This window comes from Engystomops pustulosus, chromosome 1 (genome assembly GCF_040894005.1).
Source record: "Engystomops pustulosus chromosome 1, aEngPut4.maternal, whole genome shotgun sequence".
Taxonomy (NCBI): domain Eukaryota; kingdom Metazoa; phylum Chordata; class Amphibia; order Anura; family Leptodactylidae; genus Engystomops; species Engystomops pustulosus.
Genome location: NC_092411.1, coordinates 97,414,437 through 97,438,247, shown reverse-complemented (window position 1 = coordinate 97,438,247; position 23,811 = coordinate 97,414,437). Strand labels below are relative to the sequence as shown.

At 39.3% G+C, this 23,811-nt stretch overlaps 2 protein-coding genes across 2 annotated transcripts; both read right to left on the bottom strand.

Moving 5' to 3' along the window:
• Positions 1-4,589: 4,589 nt before the first annotated feature.
• LOC140113568 (olfactory receptor 6B1-like) lies at positions 4,590-5,537 on the bottom strand. Its single transcript, XM_072132651.1, has one exon. It carries the CDS (start codon positions 5,535-5,537, stop codon positions 4,590-4,592), a length of 948 nt encoding a protein of 315 aa, XP_071988752.1.
• Positions 5,538-18,884: 13,347 nt separating this feature from the next.
• LOC140113405 (olfactory receptor 6B9-like) lies at positions 18,885-20,917 on the bottom strand. Its single transcript, XM_072132643.1, has 2 exons — positions 20,902-20,917; positions 18,885-19,807 (listed from the first exon to the last, which is right to left on the bottom strand). Exons 1-2 carry the CDS (start codon positions 20,915-20,917, stop codon positions 18,885-18,887), a joined length of 939 nt encoding a protein of 312 aa, XP_071988744.1.
• Positions 20,918-23,811: the final 2,894 nt, after the last annotated feature.

Here is a 23,811-nt window from a genome sequence, read left to right as displayed (position 1 = left end):
AGAGGGAGAAAGGGATTCGCTTATCCTCTGCTTCACTGCCCCCACTAGTGATTAGAAATTCCCTTATCCCAGAATATTTCTATGTAGTAGTAGGTGGGCCCCCAAATTCAATTTCAGTGGTTGGCCCCAGGTACTCCAGTCCGACACTGGGACACAATATCAAATATTGCAGGAAATTGCAAGGTGTACAGGTGTATGGCTGATTATAACCCACAGCTCTGATAACTCTCTATGATACTAATGAGCCGTGCACCTGTGTGACCATGGTCAGATTTCTATCCACTGGAAGCGAAACATAGAAGCTTTTTATAGAATAACAGCAAGCAGAGATCTAGAAGATCATGATGAATTCATACAGAAACTATATTAGAAAACTGTATAATTAATAACAATAACATTAATATGCTGAATGGGAACACCCCTTTAAGTCTCCCATATTGTGTGACTTTATTTTACCTGTGGCAGGACCTGATAATTTTATTGGTACTATATTATATAAAGCAGTCTAGACTGCAACATTTCGATCAATTAGATAGATGAAAAGCAAACATCCAGAGCGTGTAGATGTTTAAAAAAACTAGTCAATAAAATTATCATATCTTTCCAAAGGTAAAATTTACTCACACAATAATGTAGACTTAAAAACAAATATTGCACACAAAAGAAACCATGTGAGAAAAAAGATTTTGGTTGTACAAAAGTAGTGAAAACTATGTAATTGTGATATTTCTGTAAGGGTACATACAGACTGCTGTGTGCTCATCTGGACCGGAACCTGGGCAAGCACAGGGCCAGAAGGAGGAGCTGAGAGGTGTTAGCAGTCTTCACCCCTCCTCCATCCACAGGCAGACGAGTGGCAACGCTGCACCGTGACAGGCAGCCATATACTTCTATTCAGGCCTTGATCTGGCCACAATCTCGGCCATCTGAATAAGTGGGGTTAAAATTGTGGGTTAAAAGTAAATATGAATTAGGGGACATTTATCAGTACTCCTACACTACTTCCCTGCTGCAGCCTCACTGTCCTTATTGCAGCAGAAAGTGTAGATCAAGTAGAGTAAGACAGCAAATGGTGGCTATAAACTGGAAGCTATCTGCAAAAATGGCAGCTAGCAAGGCCAACCTCTCTGCAGCCTGTTTTTGCACACGGTCATATGAATGAGACCATAGTGGAATAACTGTTATAGGATCACTACAACTGGGTATGGAAATGCTAAAAATACAGTATAAATCCTGCTAAAAGGAAAATAATTCCTAGAATGAATGTTTATTGCAATTTTGTTTTCCTTTTTTAAACCAGTCAATATTTGGCTTAAAAAATTAAACTGTATTATTAATCATTTGCGGGCGCAGAATTTTTTCATTCATTTCTCGCTTTCCACATTCAAAAATCTATAACTTTTTTCATTTTTCTGTGTACAGAGCTGTGTGAGGGCTCATTTTCTGTATAACAAATTTTACTTTGCAGTGATGCTATTCACTATTCCAAGCCGTGTACTGAGAAGCTAGAAAAAAAATCCAAATGTGGTGAAATTGGAGTAAAAACGCATTTGCATCACTTTCTTGTGGGCTCAGTTTTTACGTCTGAAACTGTGTGCTCTACAAATGATACATCTGCTTTATTCTCAGTATGATCATGGTGATACCAAATTTATAAAGGTTTTGTCGTGTCGTATCATATACTGCAATATTACTTTATTAGCGCATATGACATTTTTACATAGGATTCTTTACAATGCGCCACAGGTGCATTGTAACGAATCTCCAGAAGCCATGCTGATGAAAACAGCAAACCCCACCTCTGTATGATGATGGCTCACGTTGTGAGCCCTCTTCATAATCCTTTAGTAGCTCTGTGCCGTACATGTACAGCACAGAATGTGAAGGAGTTAATGGGGAGCTGAAAAATGGAATTCACCAACACAGATGTGAACATACATTGTCTAAACCAGGAGTAGGGAACCTATGGCTCGGGAGCCAGATGTGGCTCTTTTGTGGGCTGCATCTGGCTCTCACACACATCTTTAATAAATACTGATGGCTGCTGTGTGTCTCATACTGATCACTGGACTCAGGCAGTGATGTAAACGCTGCCTACGTCCTTTGTAGGACCCAGGCGCCATCGCCCCCATCGTCTAAGCCTGCGTCAAAGAGAAGAGCGTGTGAGCGATGAGGAGCTGGCTGCAGGGAGCACTGGTAATTAAATATTCTTTTTTTTTTTTTTGCTGTGACTACTTATCTACTGGGGGGGGGCATGTGCTGGGGCTGCCTATCTACTGGGGGCGGGCATGTGCTGGAGCTGCCTATCTACTTGGGGGGGCATGTGCAGGGGCTGCCTTTCTACTGGGGGGGGGCATGTGCTGGGGCTGCCTATCTACTGGGGGGGGCATGTGCTGGGGCTGCCTATCTACTGGAAAGGCAGGAAGCACTAAGATCCAGCAGGGTAAGCTGGGAGCCACCAGTCTTTATAGGGACCCGGGAAGTGGGCAGCGCCAATCAGCGGCGCACTGGCCCTTTAGATCTGCAAGTGCTGGTGCGCGCTGGCCATCCGGGACAGAAACTGGAAAGTGGTGAGTTGAGTGAGCTTGGAAAGGGTCGCCGCCATGGAGAGGGGCACGGGTGTGCCTGCGATCTGAGATGTAGATCGCAGGGGCACCCGTGATACTGGGACTACCTATCTACTGGGGGGCATATGCATATGGTACGGCTCTTACGGAATAACATTTTAAAATATGTGGCGTTCGTGGCTCTCTCAGCCAAAAAGGTTCCTGACCCCTGGTCTAAGCCATCAGCATATGAATAGGGAATAATCTAAAGAAAAAAAAAGAAACATTTAACATATGTGTAGAATGTGCACCATATTCCGAACATGCAGAAGACAAAAATTGTATCATTTCCTTATTGAAAGACTGTATAAATAATAATGCAAACATTGAAAAACCGACAAAGAAATAATACATTTTTATATCAGATATTGGTTTAAAATGGAAATCATAAAGCTATTTTTTTTACTTAAATTGGTTTTATTTTATAGATTTTATAGTTCAGAAAGACAGCAGAAATGTAAAATTAACTTAACTCCTAGGAGTGGGCATGTTTTTAACGGCAATCTACCACATGGATGTCATGCTTCTAAACCAAGCACACTTACATGCTGGGTTGTGCCTCCTGAAACCATTATTTTTTCTGCTTCTAACAGCTAATTTGTTTAGAAAACCACCTTTTACAATTATGCAAATGAGTTTCAGGGGCTCTTGGCTATGTCACAGAAACCCGTTCTGGCTTCATCTTCATTGGCATAATCTACCAATTATTCACACCCCCATTTGGTGTTTCTCCTCACATTCTCACTCCCTATCCAGAGAGCCAAATGGAGGCAAGAATTTTTAGCAGATAATGCAGACAATGGAATTGTGACATAGCCAGGAACCTCTACGATTTATTTGCCACTAAGGCTCATTTGCATACTTTTAACTTTATTTACTTCAAGACCACAATTGACAATTCTGAAAAGGTAAGTGGAAACAGAAAGATAACAGAAAATAACCTGCTACTGGTTTTGTGTCCACTCAGGGCTGTTTTTACCATAAGTCTGTTTCGGCTATTGGATATGGGTGGCCTGTAGGTGATCAGTTTGCAAGGCTCTAGCACTGTTCCTTCTTTCACAAAACTGGAAATCATGTGCCATCATGGATGTCAATTTCTGTGAGTTGTAGACACTGCCACATGCTTCCTCTAGAGGTGAGAGCAATGACAAAATTCAAAAGTGACCAAAAAAAAAAAGGCAAAGAGGACAAGAACAGAGATCTGTTCACCACCTACAGAACCACTCCTTTTTAAGGGTTGTTGTACTGATCATTTCTACTTGTTGTCTGTTCCATTTGCACAAGAGGAGGAGAACTTGATTCACAATCAGTGTAGACTCATAACTGGACAGGTTAATTTAAAAGAAATCATTGACTTAGAGTTACATTATGTTGTTTAAGTGTACCCTTTATTTTTATGAGCAAGGATGTAACCTGCTATACATCCTTCAGGAGCCCAATGGAACATCCACATTTATCCAATGGACCAGTCAGAGACTGCCAATTGCTATTGCTGAGTTAAAAAAGCTCATTCTCACTAGATAAAACTCATTTTAAAAACTTCAGTTATTGACAGATATTGGAGGGGATAAGAAATTGGAATGTTGGTCTGTAACTGCTCAATACTAGTTTTTATTTGTGGAGATAAGCTTAGATTAATTGGGCAAGGACGGACAAGGGTCTGGCCAAGTAAATATTTTAATAGCTTTTCTAAGATTTCTAGCATATGTTTAAATAAATCATACATGGCAATTTCCAAACAATAGATACTTCATTTAACTATAGAGTGTTTTTTTTTTTATTATTTTTTATTTTTTTAAATGCAACTTCAACCAATGACTTTTTAGCATTGATCCAGAGACCACATTTTGAAAGAATATATAGCAATTACAAACATACAATAAAAATACAATAAACATATCACAGCTATACAAATACTTCAGTATACGCTACTCCAAAAGTCTAAACAATAATGACATTTCAGCCGGATACAAAGGGTGAAAATTACCCTAAGAATATGCTATACAAAGTGAAATTGATTTTTTTTAATGTCTGCTTCACTTCTTCATTTCTTAGACAATAAATGATTGGGTTAAGTAATGGAGTCAAAATGGAATACAAAATAGTCACCAGTTTATTCCTGTTATAAGGGCCAGCCTTTTTCGGCCTTGCATATATGAACAGTGTTGTTGTATAGAATATAATAACAACAGTTAAATGTGATGCACAGGTAGAAAAGGCCTTTTGACGTCCTTGGTTATTAGGCATTTTGATCACTGCCCAGAGAATGCAAATGTATGTTAACATTATCAGTACAAGAGGAATCATGATGATGATCATGGCGAGGATGAAATCCACCAGCTCTGTAAAAGACATATCTGTACAAGCTAAGTTTAACATTGGAGAAATATCACAGAAAAAGTGGTTGATCACATTTGGACCACAAAACTGCAATCTAAGAATAAAAATAGCTTTTATGAGTGCAACAGAGAATCCCAACACCCAAGTGCCGATGGTCAACTGCAAGCAGAAGGTGTTGTTCATGATGACCGGATATAGCAATGGGAAACATATAGCAATGAATCGGTCAAAAGCCATAGCTGCTAGAAGAACACATTCAGTGCATGCCAATGATATAAAGATATACAGCTGAATCATACAAGCAGAGAAAGAGATCTTATTGTTCTGTGTCAAGAGGTTGTTGAGAAGATTGGGAACAGTAACTGTGACATACCAGATTTCTAAGAAAGACAAGCTAGATAGAAGGTAGTACATGGGTTTATGGAGTTTCTCATTACATTTGATTGCTATGATGATGATGACATTTTCTGTGATAGTTAAAATATATATTATTAGGAACACTGAAAAGAGAGCATGCTGCAACTCCAGACGTGTAGGAAAACCGATTAAAATGAATTCAGTGACATTGTTACCATTATGAGTTTCCATCATAAAGTTCACCTGTGGATGATGCACAAAGAAGTACAAATAGGCTTTCAGAACATTTACAGTACATGATCCATAGGGTTAATCTGAAGATTATGATTATTTTGATTATTTCTCCAGCTTTATGGAAAACAAAGCCTTTCAGAACATTATAATGAGAAAAAAGTATTCTTAAGAATCATTAGCAAGAATGTGGTAGTCTATTTAATTTTTTAACCAAATTTTGTACGGCTGGACAACATCTTTCAAATTAACAAAGTAAGTATTCAGGCAAAGCTGTGATACATAGAAGCGTTGTCAATATGCAGAAATGAATCAGCCTTACAGTTCACAATATAAAGAAAGAAGATTTGAAGGTTTTTTTTAAAGGGGGAAAAGATACAAATGTCTGCTACATAGACTAACCATAAATCTATCTATCAAATACATATGTATTATTTATTATATATGTACTATAAAGCACATATTTGTCTAATACATTTGTGAAAGCACAAACATTGCCCATACTTTTATGAGCCCATGTACATTTGTCATACAATTAAACTTGTTAGCCTTACCCAGGTTGTCATTGGAACAAATATGTAGATGAAAAGCTGTAGGAAGGAAGGAGCATATTAAGAGTAGAGTAATAGAGCACATTCTTGTCATACAAATGTCCCTGTACTAGCTTTAAAGATCCTCTTCAGTTTTTAAGCAACGGTTATTTATAAGCAGATAATAATCCACCAAGCACATGATAACCATGTTACTACTACTACTGCTCCTACCTAGGGAAAAGGTTCTCTATGATTACCAAAAGCAGACACTAGGGATATTGTTTCAATTAACATAATACTTGCCTAAGATCAGTGTGTGATTGTTTTAATAAATAAGTTTAATCATAAAACTTTTAGTGATTTATGTGTCTTTAAGAGAAAATCACCAATAGCAAGTTCTTAGAATATGCCATGAATGTCAGTTGGATGTGGTTAGAATGTATGGCTATAATTGAATTTGTAGTTTTTAGTCCAAACAGGGGCAAATTTCGGATGGACTTTCTATGTCCATGTTGTATTTCTATTTGTTTTCTTAGGATGCTTTCTAAGGGAGGTAAGGTTTTGTCCCATACTTCAAAGACTAATTGGTAATTGTTATTGGGTGCCTTACTGAGTTCAGTTAGGTGACAAGCATATTAGTTAGTCCTCAATGCCTCCTCCCTTCATCTTCACTCATTGCCCTCTCTCAGTCTCTCCCATTCCCCGGTCACAAGCAATTCCCCCACTTCCCCCAGGACTCACCACATTCTGCTGGCAAAAAGCCAGGCAATGTTTTAAAGAAACTATTAAAAAGCTATGGAATTATTCAGATGCACAACAAAGGCATTTTTGAAATCAACATGCCAGAGGCTATTGGAACCTGTCATTATGTAAAAATGATGATGACAGGTTCCATTTAAGGATAAATACGCCTTTGAAGCTACTGCAAAAACATTTAAAAATATATCAAATTAAAAACTTAAGAGAGGCTAACAGAACATGTAGAACTGAGACACTAAGATAGGTAACTTTTAGGCTATACCTAAAACTTAGTTTTTTGGAAGGCAAAATCATAGAATCATTCTGCATAGGCATAAAGGAAGTTATCCCCTTCATGCCTATTGGTATTGCAGCATTTTCAACACCGAAATCTATTAATACAATCTATTATTTAACTTGCTTAATGAGCATCATGAAAAAATTGTGTAAAAACACTTGTTGGCCGTTGCCATATTTTTTGCAACTTTTCCTTATTTGCACTGCAACGTGTAGTGCACGAGTCCAAGCAGAACTTGCTGTATTCATCTTATAATTCCAGCTGTTTTTGCAGCTTTCTCAAAAGTCAATCAACTTTGCAAATGCGGTGATAGAGATACATCAAAATTAGGAGATGTAGGCATCCCTCCCCTCTGACATTCCTATACTGGTCTAAAACCAAGCCAAGATACTTGGACAACAAAACCAGTAGAGCCAAGAACCAAATCTTCTTATTAACCCCTATGAGACTATTTTGGCCTTTAGGACACGGTCCCATTTTTCAAATTCACATTCACATTTTTTGTAAAATCACCAAAACCCATATTTAGACCTGCTCAACTTCTAATTGACTGTGAGAGGCTCATAATAGGCTACATAATAGCGAGACTCATATATTACCCCATTATGGAAACTACAACCCTCAACGTATGAAAAACCACTTTTGAGAAGTTTGTTAACCCTTACGGTGTTTTATAGGGGTTAAAACAAAATGTAGTTGCAGTCTACAAATTGTAATAATTTTTCACAATACACTCATTTTGGGTGCAAAATTAAACATTTACAATGGATTAAATGAAAAAAGGCTCCACAAAGTTTGATACCCAATTTCTCCCGAGTGTACTGATACCCTATATCTGGTGATAACCTGCTGTATGGGCACACAGCTGGGCATAGAAGGGAAGGAGGCGCCATCCAAAGCAGATCTGCATCGTCACATTGTACAGGCTATAATTTTTTTCTTTTTTTAATGTGGACCTATAGGGGCTTATTTCTTTTGCTACATGAGATGCATTTCTGGTACGTAATTTTGGGGCATCTGTAGCTAATTGGTGAGATTTTATTAACTCTTTGTTGGTGGAAGAAATGAAAATCATCAATTTTTAGGACAAATTTTGATGTGTTTTTTTTTAACAAATCCAACAATACCAAACCCCATTATGAAATGTTGGGCCAATTGTCTAATATCTGTTTTCCTGGCTTCATGACTTCAGAAATTCATGGTGCTGACCACAGATCAATTGGCAAGAAATTGAAATATATGAGTTATGACCAGGTTTGCTTTAACATATTGTTTTGCCATAATCTTAAGCAGCCATTGCATGTGGCAAATACAAATGGGACCTGGATTCACAGAGTCTGCGTTTATTAACATTTCTATTCATGGCATAGAGCAAACACAGCGGGGGTTAGAGGAAGCATTTGCATGGTAGATAGGTGTTAATTGTTTCATAGTAGTTTCATAGTTTATACAGTTGAAAAAAGACACTTGTCCATCAAGTTCAACCACGGAAGGGAAGGGATTGGATGAGGAAGGGATTTAGGGGAAACAATTCTATATAACCATCAATGTTATTTAGATGTAAAAAGGCATCTAGACCTCTCTGCTGTACCTGCTGTGACCAGCGCCTGAGGCAGGCTATTGACTGTACTCATAGTAAAAAAAACCCTGTCGCCTTCGGTGATTAAACCGTGATTTCTCCAAACGGAGACAGTGCCCCCTCGTCTTTTTAATCTGAAACAACTTACCACCATATTTTTTGTATGGACCATTCATATATTTAAATAAATTAATCATGTCCCCTCGTAGTCGTCTCTTTTCCAGACTAAATAAATCTAGTTGTTTTAATCTTTCCTCATAACGAAGACCCTCCATGCCCCATTTTGTGGCTCTACGTTGAACCCTCTCCAGCTCCAGGGCATCCTTTTTATGGACCGGTGCCCAGAACTGGACAGCATATTCTAGGTGAGGCTGAACCAATGCCTTGTATAGTGGTAATATTACATCCCTATCACGAGAGTCCATACCACTTTTGATACATGACAATATCCTACTAGCTTTAGAGGCAGCTGCTTGACATTGAATGCTGTTATTCAATTTATGATCTACTAGCATCCCTAGGTCCTTCTCAACAAGGGACTCTCCCAGATTTACTCCCCCAAGGATATATTTTGCCTTTGGATTATTGGCCCCCAGGTGCATAACCTTACATTTATCCACATTAAACCTCATTTGCCAAGTGAATGACCAAACACTCAGTATGTCCAAGTCACCCTGCAGCCTATGAACATCCTACAAAGAGTGTATTATTGTCTTATAAGGCAGAGGTGATTTCCTCAAAAAATTTAGCTGGAGGAGAGGTTGCTTCATAACCCATAATTTATCACAGTTGTGATTCCCCACTTACAGTAAAAGGTTAATGGGTTTTACTGTACCTGCCTTTGAAGACTTAAAGTCATCAGGTCCAGATAACATTAGCAAGTTAGTACTTTTGAGAAAGAATTGAGCCCAGTGTTTAATGAGACTTTTAATGCTAGTTTACAAATGACACAAATTCATAAATTATAGGAGACCACAAGTATAGTCCTGTTAAACAAAGTTAGACGACCTACAAATTTAAATGACTATAGACCTATTACTTTAGCAGCACTAACCATGAAGGTTTTGAACATCTTGTGTATAGTGTAAAGTGTAATCGTGTTTCTGCATTGAGATCTGCTCCAATAACTTTTTGGCAATAGTTAAGGACAGAGGATGTGCTTATATATTTAATTGAAAGGATATTTGCCCATTTGGATTAGTTGAACGATGCCGTAGGATTAACGTTCTTTAATTTTAGTAGTACTTTTAATTGTATCATTCCAGGGTTATTGGCTGATAAATATAAGCAGTTTATCAGTGGACCAGAGAATGATTGACTGAATTGTATATTATCTAAAGGACACACAGGAAGGTGAGAACTGGTAGCCACTGGTCAAGTGAATTTTTTTCCAGTGTAGAAGTGCCCCAGGGGACTGTACTTTCATTTTTCATGTCTACTGTGCACACTGCAGATTTTAGGAGGGACAACAAGGAGTGTTATTTGGTTGGACCGTTAGCTGAACTTAGCAGAGCTTCTGTGACCCTGTAAACGAATAGGGGCACAGACCTGCGAGACGGTGGCCCAGGACCATAAGGATGACGGAGGTGAGTTAAGCTTTTTTTCAGACAACCCCTTATTATTTGAGTGTTCCCTTTATAAAAATAAGTATTTGGATCCCTCTGGCAAACAAAACGTAATACTTGTTGGCAAAACCCTTGTTGGTTGCAGAGCAGTCAGAATTTTTCTTGTAGTTGATAATGAGGTTTGTGCACATGTCAGGAGGAATTTTGGTCCCCTCATCTTTGCAGATCATCTTGACAACTTGGAGCTTAGCTCCCTCCATAAGTTTTCTATGAGATTAAGGTCTGGAGACTGTTTAGGGCACTCCATAACCATTAATGCTTCTTTTTGAGTCACTCATTTCTTGCCTTGGATGTATGTTTTTGGTAACTGGGGATCATTTATCTTAGAATTTCTCTTTTTTTTGGTGAAATTGATATATTTGTGCCTAAATTTGTAACATTTCTGCTCACCTTGCATGCAAGAATTCTGATATATCTTTAAAATTCAGGAATTTTGGTGCGAATCATGCTTAAAAAATAGTCAATAAACTCCAGTCCGGACCAGAAGTAGGAAAAACTGTTAAAGAAGTTGCAGAAGAGTTTGTTTTAATAAAAAGTCGCAAAACCCTATAGACTCAGCTGCATTATATATCAAGCAAAATGATAAATAAAACAAGTCCAAAATCCGGAGAAAACCAAGAAAAGAGACACAGAAATGTCCTGACAAAAGATAAATGATCCCCATTGTCTTGCTGGAAAAACTAGCCAAGATCCATTTTTAATGTTCTGTTCAGGATTTTACTGTACATGGCTCCATTCTCCCCTTGATGTGGTAGTGGCAAGTAGTCCTATGCCCTTAGCATAGAAACATTAACAAAACATAATGGGGAAATTTATCATTACTTTTCTTTTAAATGCTAGTGCAAAAAAGTATAACATTTTTGTCCAGTGACAGTTTAGCACATATCTAATGAATCGAGCTGTTTAGACTAAAGTTAGTTGTATTAGCTATATGAGACCCTTTAAAAAAGTCACAGAAAATTCTCTAAAAGCTTGCCTGGTCTCAGGTGATTGTCAGGATTCAGGATGTGTGGATCCACTGGACCACCGCGGGACACCTGGGACCGGAGTCTAAGTGGCACCTGGTCTTCACCAGAGTACGCTGCAAAGCGGGATGGACTTGCTGAGGCAGGGTGTTCCACAGGTGTGACTAGCCCAAGGTGGCAGCCAAAGTCGCAGTACCTTAATGGAAGACTAGTGCAGTGGCGTAACTACAGCCGTAGCAGCCATAGCAGCTGCTACGGGGCCCATGAGGTCTAGGGGGCCCGCGCTACCGAGCCGACTGTAGCGCAAATTCACTTCAGGGATTCCACCAAAGAGAAGAGAAGTGAGTGTGGTTAGGGTTTTGCGCCACCTCTAGCCTGATGTTCCCCACTCGGGCCACATACATTTGACAGCGGGGAGCAGCAGAGGAGGCACACAGGTCCGGCAGTCCGTACACTGGAGTTCACACAGCTCCTCCCCAGGGTACGGGACCCGCCGGATATGCACTGTGTCCCCGGCCAGGGTTCACACAGAAGCAGTGAGGTCTGGGCTGCTCCCTGCCGCGCTTTCTGTTCTGCATACAGCGCTGCCGAGCCACCGGGATCTCGGGGGAATGGCAGAAGCAACAGGCACATAATGTGCAGCACAGGCCAGCTAGGCGCCATCCCGGGGACTGAAAAGCAGACGGACTAGGCCCGAGGAGAAGAAAGATCCTGAGCACAAGGAGCGAGGATACCTCTTCTGGTAAGTATATATATGTGTGTGTTTATGTATATGTTGTATAGTGTGTATATACTATATGTATGTGTGTATGATGTGTATATACTGTATGTATGTCTTTATATGCTGTATATGTGTGTTTATATGATGCATGGTGTGTATACACTGTATATGTTTCTATATGTTTCTGTGTTTGCTGTATATGTGTGTGTATATATGGTGTATGGGGTGTATATACTATATGTATGTGTGTATGATGTGTATACACTGTATATGTTTCTGTGTTTGCTGTATATGTGTGTGTATATATGATGTATGGGGTGTATATACTATATGTATGTGTGTATGATGTCAGTGCTATATGTATGTGTATGCAGTATCTGTGTATATGGTGTGTTTCTATTGTATGCAAGTGTATATATATATATGCTTTGAATATACTAGATATCTTATATGTATTATAAGTATATATTATAATAATATATTATGTATATATACTATATGGGGGAGATTTATCACAGCTTCTATGCCAGTTTTCTGGCATAAAAGCAGTGACATCGCAAATTCTTGCGCAGTGCACAATTAAAATTGTGAATATGCCACATTGCTTGGAGGGGGCATAAAAGCCACACCACCCGCCGAATACTTCAAGAGGACTAAGCCTCTTGATGTATCCTTCACGACAAGGGGGAGGGATGCGCAAGAGCGCTAGCATCTGATAAATCTCCCTATGTGTTTATAATGTGCTATACAGAATGTCTGTATATGATGTGCTTATACTGTACGTGCATGTTCGTATCTAATGTATGTATGAGTGTGTATGAGTATTAGTATATAAATGTGCGTATATTTATGTGATATGTATATATTTTTTTTAAGGGGAAGGGGGGGCCCCATGCAGAAATCTGCTATGGGGCCCATCCTCTCCTAGTTACGCCACTGGACTAGTGGTCAGGTCCAGGCTCAGGGTCAGGGTGGGCGGCAGAGATGCAGGGTCAAGTCCAATCAGGGGGTCAGCAACGGGAGGTCCAGGCAGATGGGAATGGGAACACAGGCACATGGAACAAAGGAACACAGCAACGCAGGAACACAGTAACATGGAGGAACACTGGTAACATAGGAACACGGAGGGACTCTGGTAACACAGGAACACGGCAACACAGGACTAAGGAGCAGGAACACGACAACACAGGGCTCAGGAGCAGGAACACACTGGGACGCTGGAATACACAGGAACGCAGAAGGCACAGGAACGCAGAAGGCACAGGAACGCAGGAGACACAAGAACGCATGATAATCGCTAGGAAGCTTTCTCTAAGGCTGTTAGGCACAAAGATCCAGCAGGAAGTGTAGGTAGAGGCACGCTTAAGTACTTTTTCTAAAAATGGCAAGCGCCAATAAATGGCGCACTGGCCCTTTAAATTTACTGATGGTGGCGCTTGCGTGCCCTAGGAGGCGGGGCCATAAGCACCACGCTGCCAGAGTCGGTGCGGCATGGCGGTGAGGTAAGAGACTCGCCGGGGGACCGGGGCAGCGGAGTGGAGCACCCGTGACAGTGGTAAATGTGGCAGAAAGAAGCAGGACTAACAACTTTATGACTTATCTGCTCAAAAAATTTGGGCTTTTTAAAAAAAAAGTTGCATTCTCCACACCAGGCAGCAATGTTAGACTAACAGGTACAGGTGCAATTTAAAACAAAGAAATATACTGACAGGAAAAGTAGAAAAAGAAAAGATAAATCTCCCCCAGTGTTTCCAACTCCATGCCTGACACCGGGGATGATGTTTTTTTGGGTCATAGGCAGTATTTCTCTCCAAACATGGCGAGCTAAGTTAATACCAAAGAGCTCATTTTTTTGTCTCATCTGACCACAGATGCACATGTGACTTCTTGAACAGGGGGAACTTGGGGACACTGCAGGATTTGAAACAATTACGGTGTTGTGTGTTACCAGTGGTTTTTTGGTGCCTGTGGTCCCAGCTGCCTTGAGATCATTAACAATTTCCCACTGTGTAGTTTTTGGCTGAAGTCTTACTTTCAAGCACAGGAATATACATAGATCTAGCCAAATCAGTCCCTGTCCCCGTGGGGCTCGCAATCTAATCAACCTACTGGTAAGTTTTGGAGTGTGAGTGGAAACCCACACAAACACAGAGAAAACATATAAACTCTATGCAGATGTTGACCTGGATGGGACTTGAACCCAGGACTCCAGCGCTGCAAGGCTGTAGTGCTAACCACTGACCCACCGTGCTGCCATCGTGTTTTCCAGCAATCCTGAGAGATCTTCCACTTGAATCTTGAATTCAGCTGTTAAGCTCCTTGGAAACTTTGACTATGACATCATAAAGGGCCAGGTTCTGCTGTGACAGTCTCACTGCTCATTCAAGCTTTGGAGCTCTTCAAGTAAGCATCAGAAGATGGTTTGTGCTACCCCTGTCATATGAGGGTTCATGGAAACCACAGAAAGGCTAAGGGGTCATGTGAAGATTGGTAGTCAAAGGAAGGTTTAAAGTTTATAGCAAAACATAATACTAAAAACACAAATGTCACATCAAGTTTCATGCAAGGCGCAATATGACCATGTGGTTGAGGTAAGTGGCCTTTTCCCACTGCCTTATCCCATTTCTTACTACACATGTTTATGTTTTTAGTGCATGTTACCCGAAGGACAAGTCACAATCTAGACATCCACTACCAAAACCCACCTTTCTATTTGCAGAGTAGCATCAATGTCAATGTGAAAATGAATATTAAAAAATATTAATGGAGATGGCTGTACCCCTGTTTTGTGCTTAACCTGGGCTTCCATAACACCTCTGTAGCACCATCAGCTGATTGCCTTCATGTCGCATTGATGCAGTCATTTATGCCATAGGAGCCCAGAGCAAGTATTGAGTGGATTTACTGTACGTACTTTTCATTTGGCAAACATTTTCTGAGATAACGAGATTTGGGTTTTCCTTTGCTGTAAGCCATAATCATTTACATTTACATAAATAAACACTTGAAAAAGTTCACTCTGCTTGCAATTAATCTCTCTATATACTATACCGCAGTGGTGGCGAACCTATGGCACGGGTGCCAGAGGTGGCACCCGGAGCCCTTTCTGTGGGCACCCAGGCCTTCACCCCAACACAAAGTTTGCCAGATAGGACTCAAAGCTTCCTCCTGCAGTCCAATACAGCCCAGGATGTGCCATGCTCAGTACTATTTGGCTACCAGGACTACAGGAGGAGCAAAAAGGTGTGAATAGAGATGGATTGTCATTGGAGCTCCTGCACTGGGTCCCCTGATTCTTCCTCTCAGGGGACCCTGGAGGGAAGCTACAATCCAAATTTCTCCATCATCTTTATATTGTATTGGTGAATTCAGTAGGCCAATAAGATTAAAACCTGTGATACAGCAGGGATCAATAAGTTACTGCTTAAACTGTCATGTTGGCACTTATAAGTGACATATAAGTGGGTTTGGTTGTAGCTTGGGCACTCGAACTCTAAAAGGTTCGCCATCACTGCTATACCGTATACACTCATGTATAAGCCAAGTTTTTCAGCACAAAAATGTGCTGAAAAACCTCACCATGGCTTATTCACAAGTCAATTAAAAAAAATTAATAATCACCCTTCGGTGCCCGATCCTCAGTGGAAGGGGATACCTTGTTGTAACGATCCTCAGCGCGGCTTGGGTCAGCTTCTCTTCTCTCTTGTTTCTACTCTAGCTGGCAGAGTCACGTCCATGCGATCTCCCGGCCGGCGCACACTATGATGCGGCGGTGTCGCCGCTGCTGACATCATCAGCTGAAACACCACCGCATCATAGTGTGTGCCCACCAGCAGATCGCATGGATGCGACTCTGCTGGCTAGAGAAGAAAAGAGAAGAAAGAAGAGGAGCCGCCGGGAACCGTGCCAAGGATTTTTTTAGCGCTTGGCATACAGGGGGCTGGCTGGTTGTATACTACATGGGGCTAGCTGTACACTACTTGAGGCTGGCTGTACACTACTTGGGGCTGGCTGTATACTTCATGGGGCTGGCTGTATACTACAGGGTGCTGGCTGGCTGTATACCACTTTGGGGCTGGCTGTATAGTACACCCTCGACTTATACTCATGTCAATAGATTTTCCCAGGTTTTGGTGGTAAAATTAGTGGTCTCGGCTTATACTCGGGTTGGCTTATACTCAAGAATATACAGTATGTGTTTCACTTTTTCACTTGAATTACTGAAAAAAATAACCCAAGCTCCACAACTGAATATATCCCCATCAGTCTATTAACCCTGAATCAGCTCTGTTCATGTACATTTTGTTACAGACATACACAACTGATGTAGACCTACTATAAATGTACTGTAAACATTTACAATGTTTACTGTATTCTGCAGTGAAAAGTTTTTGATCATCCAAAAATTTTGAAGTATGTAACTTTAAATTTGGTGTCTTTTGTTGTATACATGCAGGTATATATACAAGAGGTATATTTCTATTTATAGTGTACACAGTATTTATTTAATTTTGGGCCTTACTGTATGGCCTGGACACTAAGTAGCACTACCTGTACAAAAGAGCTCTGTTAACGCACTATATGTAAATATTGATAACTAATATTTATTTGGATATTAATCTGTGTACTGGTTTCTAATGTAGATGTAGATGTAGTGCTCTATTCCAAACAAAAATGTTAATGATTACATAATATTTATGTGTTTGTGTTTTTATAACTGGGGAGCCCACAGATCTGTTATAGTCATTTGAGTTATCATGTGTGTTTTCACTACTTTAGTCTTTCTTTTTACTTATTAAAGACCTCATCTAATCAACTAGCATTTATTATGCCACAAAAGAAAAAAAGGGGGTACACACAGACATTGGGGGGTATTTATCAGGGCCTCTGCATCACATGCTAGCACTTGTGATTATTTTCCCAAATCTGCCACCTTTACGCCACTGGGGAGCCAAAGGTGGCGGGCTGCCCGGTAGTGGGCCAGCATGGGGCGTTACTGTCCCCACGCCTGCACACTCACTGCAGCTGGCAAATTTTCACATGTGAATTTATTTCTATCGCAGGCAGGGCCTGACGGAGAAATAAACGTTGCACAGAACCCCGCTGGATACATCAAGAGGCTGAAACCTCTTGATGTATCGCGGCATATGATAAATATCCCCCATTGTCTGTGTACTGTCAAAATTTACAATGGATGTACAAATATCCATTTATTATGGTTTGCAAAGTCAATAATTTGTGGAATTTTCAGAAATCTATATTGCCTTGTTTACTTCTGTATTGTGAGCATGTCATACCTTCAAAATTTTGATTAGTGGTTTACAAAAGTGTACTCATTGAAACATATCTATACACAATGGGGCAGATTTACTTACACGGTCCATTCGCGATCCAGCGGCGCGTTCTCTGCAGAGGATTCGGGTCCGGCCCGGATTCACTAAGGTAGTTCCCCCGATCTCCACTAGGTGTCGCTGCTGCGCTGAAGTCCGTCGGAGTGCACTGAAGTTCACTGTCCTCCGCTGGCTGCAGGTAAGCGCGTGTCAAGCGACACTTTTTTATTTTTAAATGTGGCGGTTTTTCCGAATCCGTCATGTTTTTTTTACGTCCACACCCCCTGATTTCCGTCGCATGCATGCCGGTGCCGATGCGCCACAATCCGATCACGTGCGCCAAAATCCCGGGGTAATTCAGGGAAAATCAGCGCAAATCGTAAATATTCGGATAACCCGTCAGAAAAATGGGATTTGGGCCCTTAGTAAATGACCCCCAATATGTTTTGTATGTATTCCCTTACTTGATTAAACTACTTTATTGGGATTTTGCCTTTTTGGAATCAGCAAATGAAGACACCGTCTGTGCTTTACTGTATTTTTTTGCAGAAGGTGGCAGAGCAGAGGAATACACAGTCACGGGTGCACAATTCTCATTGTATCTCAAGTATCAGAGATTAGGTTTTCATATACGGAGAAAATAATAAAAATAATATTCTAGTGAAAATATATTTTATTGAGTACAGGCAGTCCCGAATTACAAACACAAGACTTACATACAACCCCTCTTCCCCCTGTGATCTCTGGTGAAGCTCTCTGAATGCTGGTAATTTAATTAACTTAAGCATCAGGCTGAAACAACTGAAAGTGTTATTAAAGGTGTCTGCAATTAATCTTTGTTCCCAAAATTATGAAAATCCACTTGTCATGTGGATGAAACAATACTTTGCTCAACTGTGGGCGTGATCTGGGCAACTGGGATGTCATGTTGGCAGATATGGTAATTGATCATTTCAGAAAAATCATAGGAAATGTTGACCATATGTTGCACAGTTTTTTTTGAAGAGAGAGTTAGTTCTTTCAGTGGCAGATTCATTCAACTGAAATACAAAATGGATAGATTCGGAAAAACTTTTATTCTGATGGCCATAAGACTTGAGAATAAGTTGTCACAGTTGTAGGGTAGATGTTACTGTATTGTGTATGTCGATTTATTAATGTGTTGATGTATTTTAAGTTTTTTTATTGTATGTTTTGAGCTTATTAAGACATTTCAATTTCCCTTAGGGGACAAATAAAGTCTTCTTCTTCCTATTATTATTATTATTATTATTAATATTATTACAAAATATACCAGTTCTGATTTAAATACAAATTCAACTTAAGAGGAAACCTACACAGTTTTGAGTCTGAGTATATAACTCAGGGACTGCCTGTATTGGTAATTAAAGTAAGATGATTGTACAGGATTAGATCAGCTACATTATCATGAAGGGGCAGGGTATGACTTCCTTTACTGCAGCATGGTGATGTAGCTTTAGATACAATGATTTGCACTTTTATTGCACGGTTTTCTATCCGCATTGTTGCTTTCTTCACCTATTACAGTATATTGTGAATTTCAGTGATTTCTGCTAAATAGTTTAAGAGTCTTCCTCAAAGCTTTTTTAACCTCTGTGTTTCTAAAGCAGTAGATGATTGGGTTTAGAAGTGGAGTCAAAACTGAGTAAAGAATAGACAAATATTTATTCTTATCATATGGACCAATTTTGTTTGGCCTACCATAAATGAAAAATGTTGTTGAGAAAAAAATTACAACAATCGTCAGATGGGCAGCGCACGTAGAATAGACTTTTGTCTGTCGACTTGACTTAGAAATTTTCAGAATTGACCAAAGAATACACAGATAAGTAAAAAGGATTAAAGAAAGAGGAACTAAAGTCACTATAAGGCCGAGAATGAAATCCAGAAATTGTGCCAGTGAAACATCTGTACAGGCCAAATTTAAAATTGGAGTAATATCACAGAAAAAGTGATTAATAACATTAGGACCACAGAAGGACAATCTGTAAATGAAAACTATTTTAACCATAGCAATGGCAAACCCAAGAACCCAGGAGCCTACTGCCAAGTATAGGCAAAAAGTGTTATTCATAATGACTGTATAACGCAGAGGAATACATATTGCAACATATCTGTCAAAAGCCATGACTGCTAAAAGAAAGCATTCTGTGCAGGCGAGGGATATAAAAATATACAACTGAGCCATACAGGCAAGGAAGTAGATCTTTCTGTTTTGGGTTACACATGTATTTAGGAAGTTCGGTACTGTGACTGTGACATACCAGATTTCCAGGAAAGATAGACTGCCTAAAAGGAAATACATTGGTTTGTGCAATGCTATATTAATCTTGATGGTCACAATGATGACCACATTTTCAATGAGAGTTAAAATATATATTATAAGGAAAACAGTGAACAGAACAAACTGCAGCTCTGGACGTGTTGGAAATCCGAGGAGAATGAACACAGAAATGTTGTTGCCTTGGTGTACATCCATCTTTATGGGGTTCTGTTTTTATGCCAAATGAGCTGGAAGGCATGAAAGTATCCTGACACTGACCAACCGAGAACAGAACAGTCCTAAAAGAAGGTAAAGAAACTTTATGGCATATTCATACAAACGAGAAAGTATTGCAGTATAAATACAAAAGATAAATATAACAATTATAGAAGTGATATCTTAAGCATTAGACACTTTTTAAAAATAAAACTGGCCTTTTTATAAATGATAAGCGGATTCATGTTTGATTACATATGTAGCTCAACAGAAAATACCACAATAAAATAATAAAACTCCAGTTAGAAAAGAAGCAATTGTTGCCTTTTCTTCTAATCGATGTAATGCTTTAGGCATTTATATAAATACATTATTGTAGGTATAGTAGGAACATAGGGGAATTAAAGGAAACCTACCATTTCAAATCGTCGGTGTAAGCTGTAAACACCGAGCACCAGCTCATGGTGAGCTGGTGCCGGTGCTTAGTTTCGTTAGTGTTATAAACCGCGGTATCGCGGTTTTAACACTTTTTAAACTTTATAGCAGAAACTGCTTCGGCCTGCGGCATTTCCTATGTAGGCACGGCACGATCGTGCGCACGCAGCGCCGAAGCAGTTTCTGCTATAAAGTTTAAAAAGTGTTAAAACCGCGATACCGCGGTTTATAACACTAACGAAAGTAAGTACCGGCACCAGCTCTCCCTGAGCTGGTGCTCGGTACTTACAGCTTACCCCTGCCATTCTAAATGGTAGGTTTCCTTTAAGTATCACAGGGAAACCGCTCTGACAAAATGTCAGTCTTCCTGAAGCATGCTCGAGGCAGAAATCTGTGGTCAGCCAGAGAAAGGGTTCCTGGAGAAATAAGGCTGCACCTACATTCACTACTTGCAACGCCATAATCTGAAAAACCACAGATTTCTCCCATATGGAATGTAACATCAGCAGAGTTAGAGGTTTTAGGTCCACCTTTGCTGCCCAGAATTCTGAATTGGATACAGAAGTGCTGGAAGTCTATTTGTATATATATGTATCTTAGTATGTACTTTAGCTTTTTCAACTATGTCTACTATCAACCTTACCTTGAATATTTTTCATATAGTTTTCTACAAAGCTCTTATAGCTACTTCAGATTTACTAAGGGAATTGATTACTCCTGGGAGCTGTGTGACAAACACCATAGATACGATACACTTGAGTTCAGTTAACGCAGTCGAGAAATTTATGAAAGTCACCAAAAGAAAATATGGGAGTCTATCTTCATAAAAAACAATAACCAAATTTTATTCAATACACAAGTCCAATATCAGAATACAATCCATCAAAACATCATAAATAATAACTTGACAGTTCCTAACCAGGGACATAGGACCCCCAGAATGGAAATGGGCTATACAAGATACACAAGCCTCCGACAATATCCAAACCGTATGATTACATAGTAGAGACCATATAGTTTATATTTAATTAATGTTATAGGTGAGTCCATATATCATATATTACATAGCTCCCCAGCAGAGGTATCTTCCGGTTGAAATGCAGGTTAAATAACTAAAAGTACTCACCGAAAGACAAGTTGATGGGTTGAGGATAGACTCTGGGGACAATTTTAATACCACTGTATATAGGTCCTTATGTCTATATATAAGTGTTTTGATAATATTGGATAATGATTTTGTGTGTTTTTTTGCACTTTGTATATTTTTGGCTTGTGTCTAGACTTTTCACATTTTTATGTTTGCATATGTATATAATGTATCATAAATCAATTGTTAGTGTTGTATAATTTTATGTTTCATAGTAACATAGCAGTTTATGAGTATTTGACATTATCACTAGTCCAAGCTAGCGAGTTTGGATATTTAACAATGCGATACATGGGGATTGTGAATATGCCGGGATTACATAGTTTTTTAATATATAAGTTACATTACTTATTCCACTATTGCACTTAATTGGGCTATTTATCACCACTGCTCTTATATGATATGTATGATATATTGAACATGCATAGGCTACCTCTAATATTTAAAGATGTGTTTCACTTTCAGTTGTGAATTGTTTGAGGTTTTCTCACTTTTTTCACTTTGTAGTTATGTATTTTGCAAAATTACTCCTCATGAATTATGAAATTGTAGTATACATCTATATTTATTTTGATTGCATCTTTTTAGTCTAAAGCAGTGGTGGCGAACCTATGGCACGGGTGCCAGAGGTTGCACTCAGAGCCCTCTGTATGGGCACCCTTGCCATCACCCCAGCGCAGAGTTCGCCAGACAGGACTCAAGGCCTCTTGCAGTCCCAGGCAGCCCAGGGCCCTAGAAGGAAGCTACAGTGATAATCCAAGCGTATTTTCCTTCTTTCTACTGTATTGGTGTCCTCAGGTGCCTATACAATTTAAACACAAAGCAGGGAGTAATAAGTTACTGTTTAAATTGTCGCATTGGCACTTTGCAAAAAATATGTGGGTTTTCATTGTACTTTGGGCACTCGGTGTCTAAAAGGTTTGCCATCACTGGTCTAAAGTCTTTTTAGTTGATGTGTATACATTGAATATGCATTTTGTTGGGTGATCCCTTGTGGATTATAATATCTTTCAAGATGGCATCAATTCTGTATTATAATTGTTTAATAACTCCCTATGAATTATGACCCCCCCTCCATAAATTATTATATATATTTTTTGTGAAATTACATTACATTTATTTTTTTTTTCATTTATTTTTATAATGGTATATATTATTTTTTATTGTTTTGTAATATTGTGGATACTAGTTTTTGTGATTTTGATACATGGTTTGTATTCTGCCCAAAGGCACCATGGCTGCGGCTTGGCGAGTGCACTGTGGGGAAGTGCAAAGTGTGGGACGCGTCTCCTGGGTAACGTCTTCCTGGTCATGTGAAATGGGCCTCATGGTGCAAGCGCGTTAAGTGTATATATTAACCTGCAAATGACATTTGGATGCTACCTCCTGACGAAGCAGTTGAAGCGTAACGCGTTTCGAGGCATGTCTTATGGCTCCCCGAGTTTATCCTTAACCCTTTAATATGTCTATCGTTGCGTACGTGTAGTTATTATCCATATCATTTTTTATCCCCGATGCTGACCCATCAAATGATGTTTCTCTTAATTTTATTCTAAGAATTTTTATAATTCATTTATTTATTCATCTACCATTTATTTATCTGTTCATTTATTTATTTAGAACGTGTTTTTCATTTGAAATAGTTAATAATGTGTAGCCACTGCTGATTTTATGTATATATTTATTATCTGTGTATCTTTGCAACAAAAGATGTGTCCCTCCAGTTACCCTATCTATGATTCATGTATACAGGTCATTTTTTAATATTTATTATTAATTATGTATTCATTTTGAATCAACATTGCCTTTTTAATAGACAAACTTTCATCATGCCACGTTATTTCCAACCTCCTTTTATTTCACCCCTCCCAATTCCTAATTCCAGCTTTATTTTTCTACTTTTTTATTTCTATTTAACCCAACCCAAATGCCTGCCGGCACCCTTCGATACTTACATAGCTGATAGTAGCGATGCGCTATGCGCATGCACTCATCACCGGCTCCACTCCATGGCAACCGATATGCCTGCATGTCTGGATGCAGGCGTATGGATCATATACCTTAAATATATGGATCATATACCTTAAGTATGGATAACAATCTACTAAATTCTCTCTGGCATCAGTATTGTTGCTGAATACTCTACTCACTTGTACTTACCTTTTGACATCACTATCATCGATGAACACTGCATTCTTATTTATTTATTTGTTTATTTATTTTCTGTATTTTTGATTGTTTTGTCTATTTTACATAGGATCTATTTTAATTGTCCACCATTTGAGAAAGGGTCAGTTGCACCCAAAATGTGTTATTCAGGACTTTTTTCTAATAAATAATTTCCTCTTTACCTCAAAAAATAATCTCTTTTAATTATTTTACTCAATTCTGTATTAGTGCCCCGCT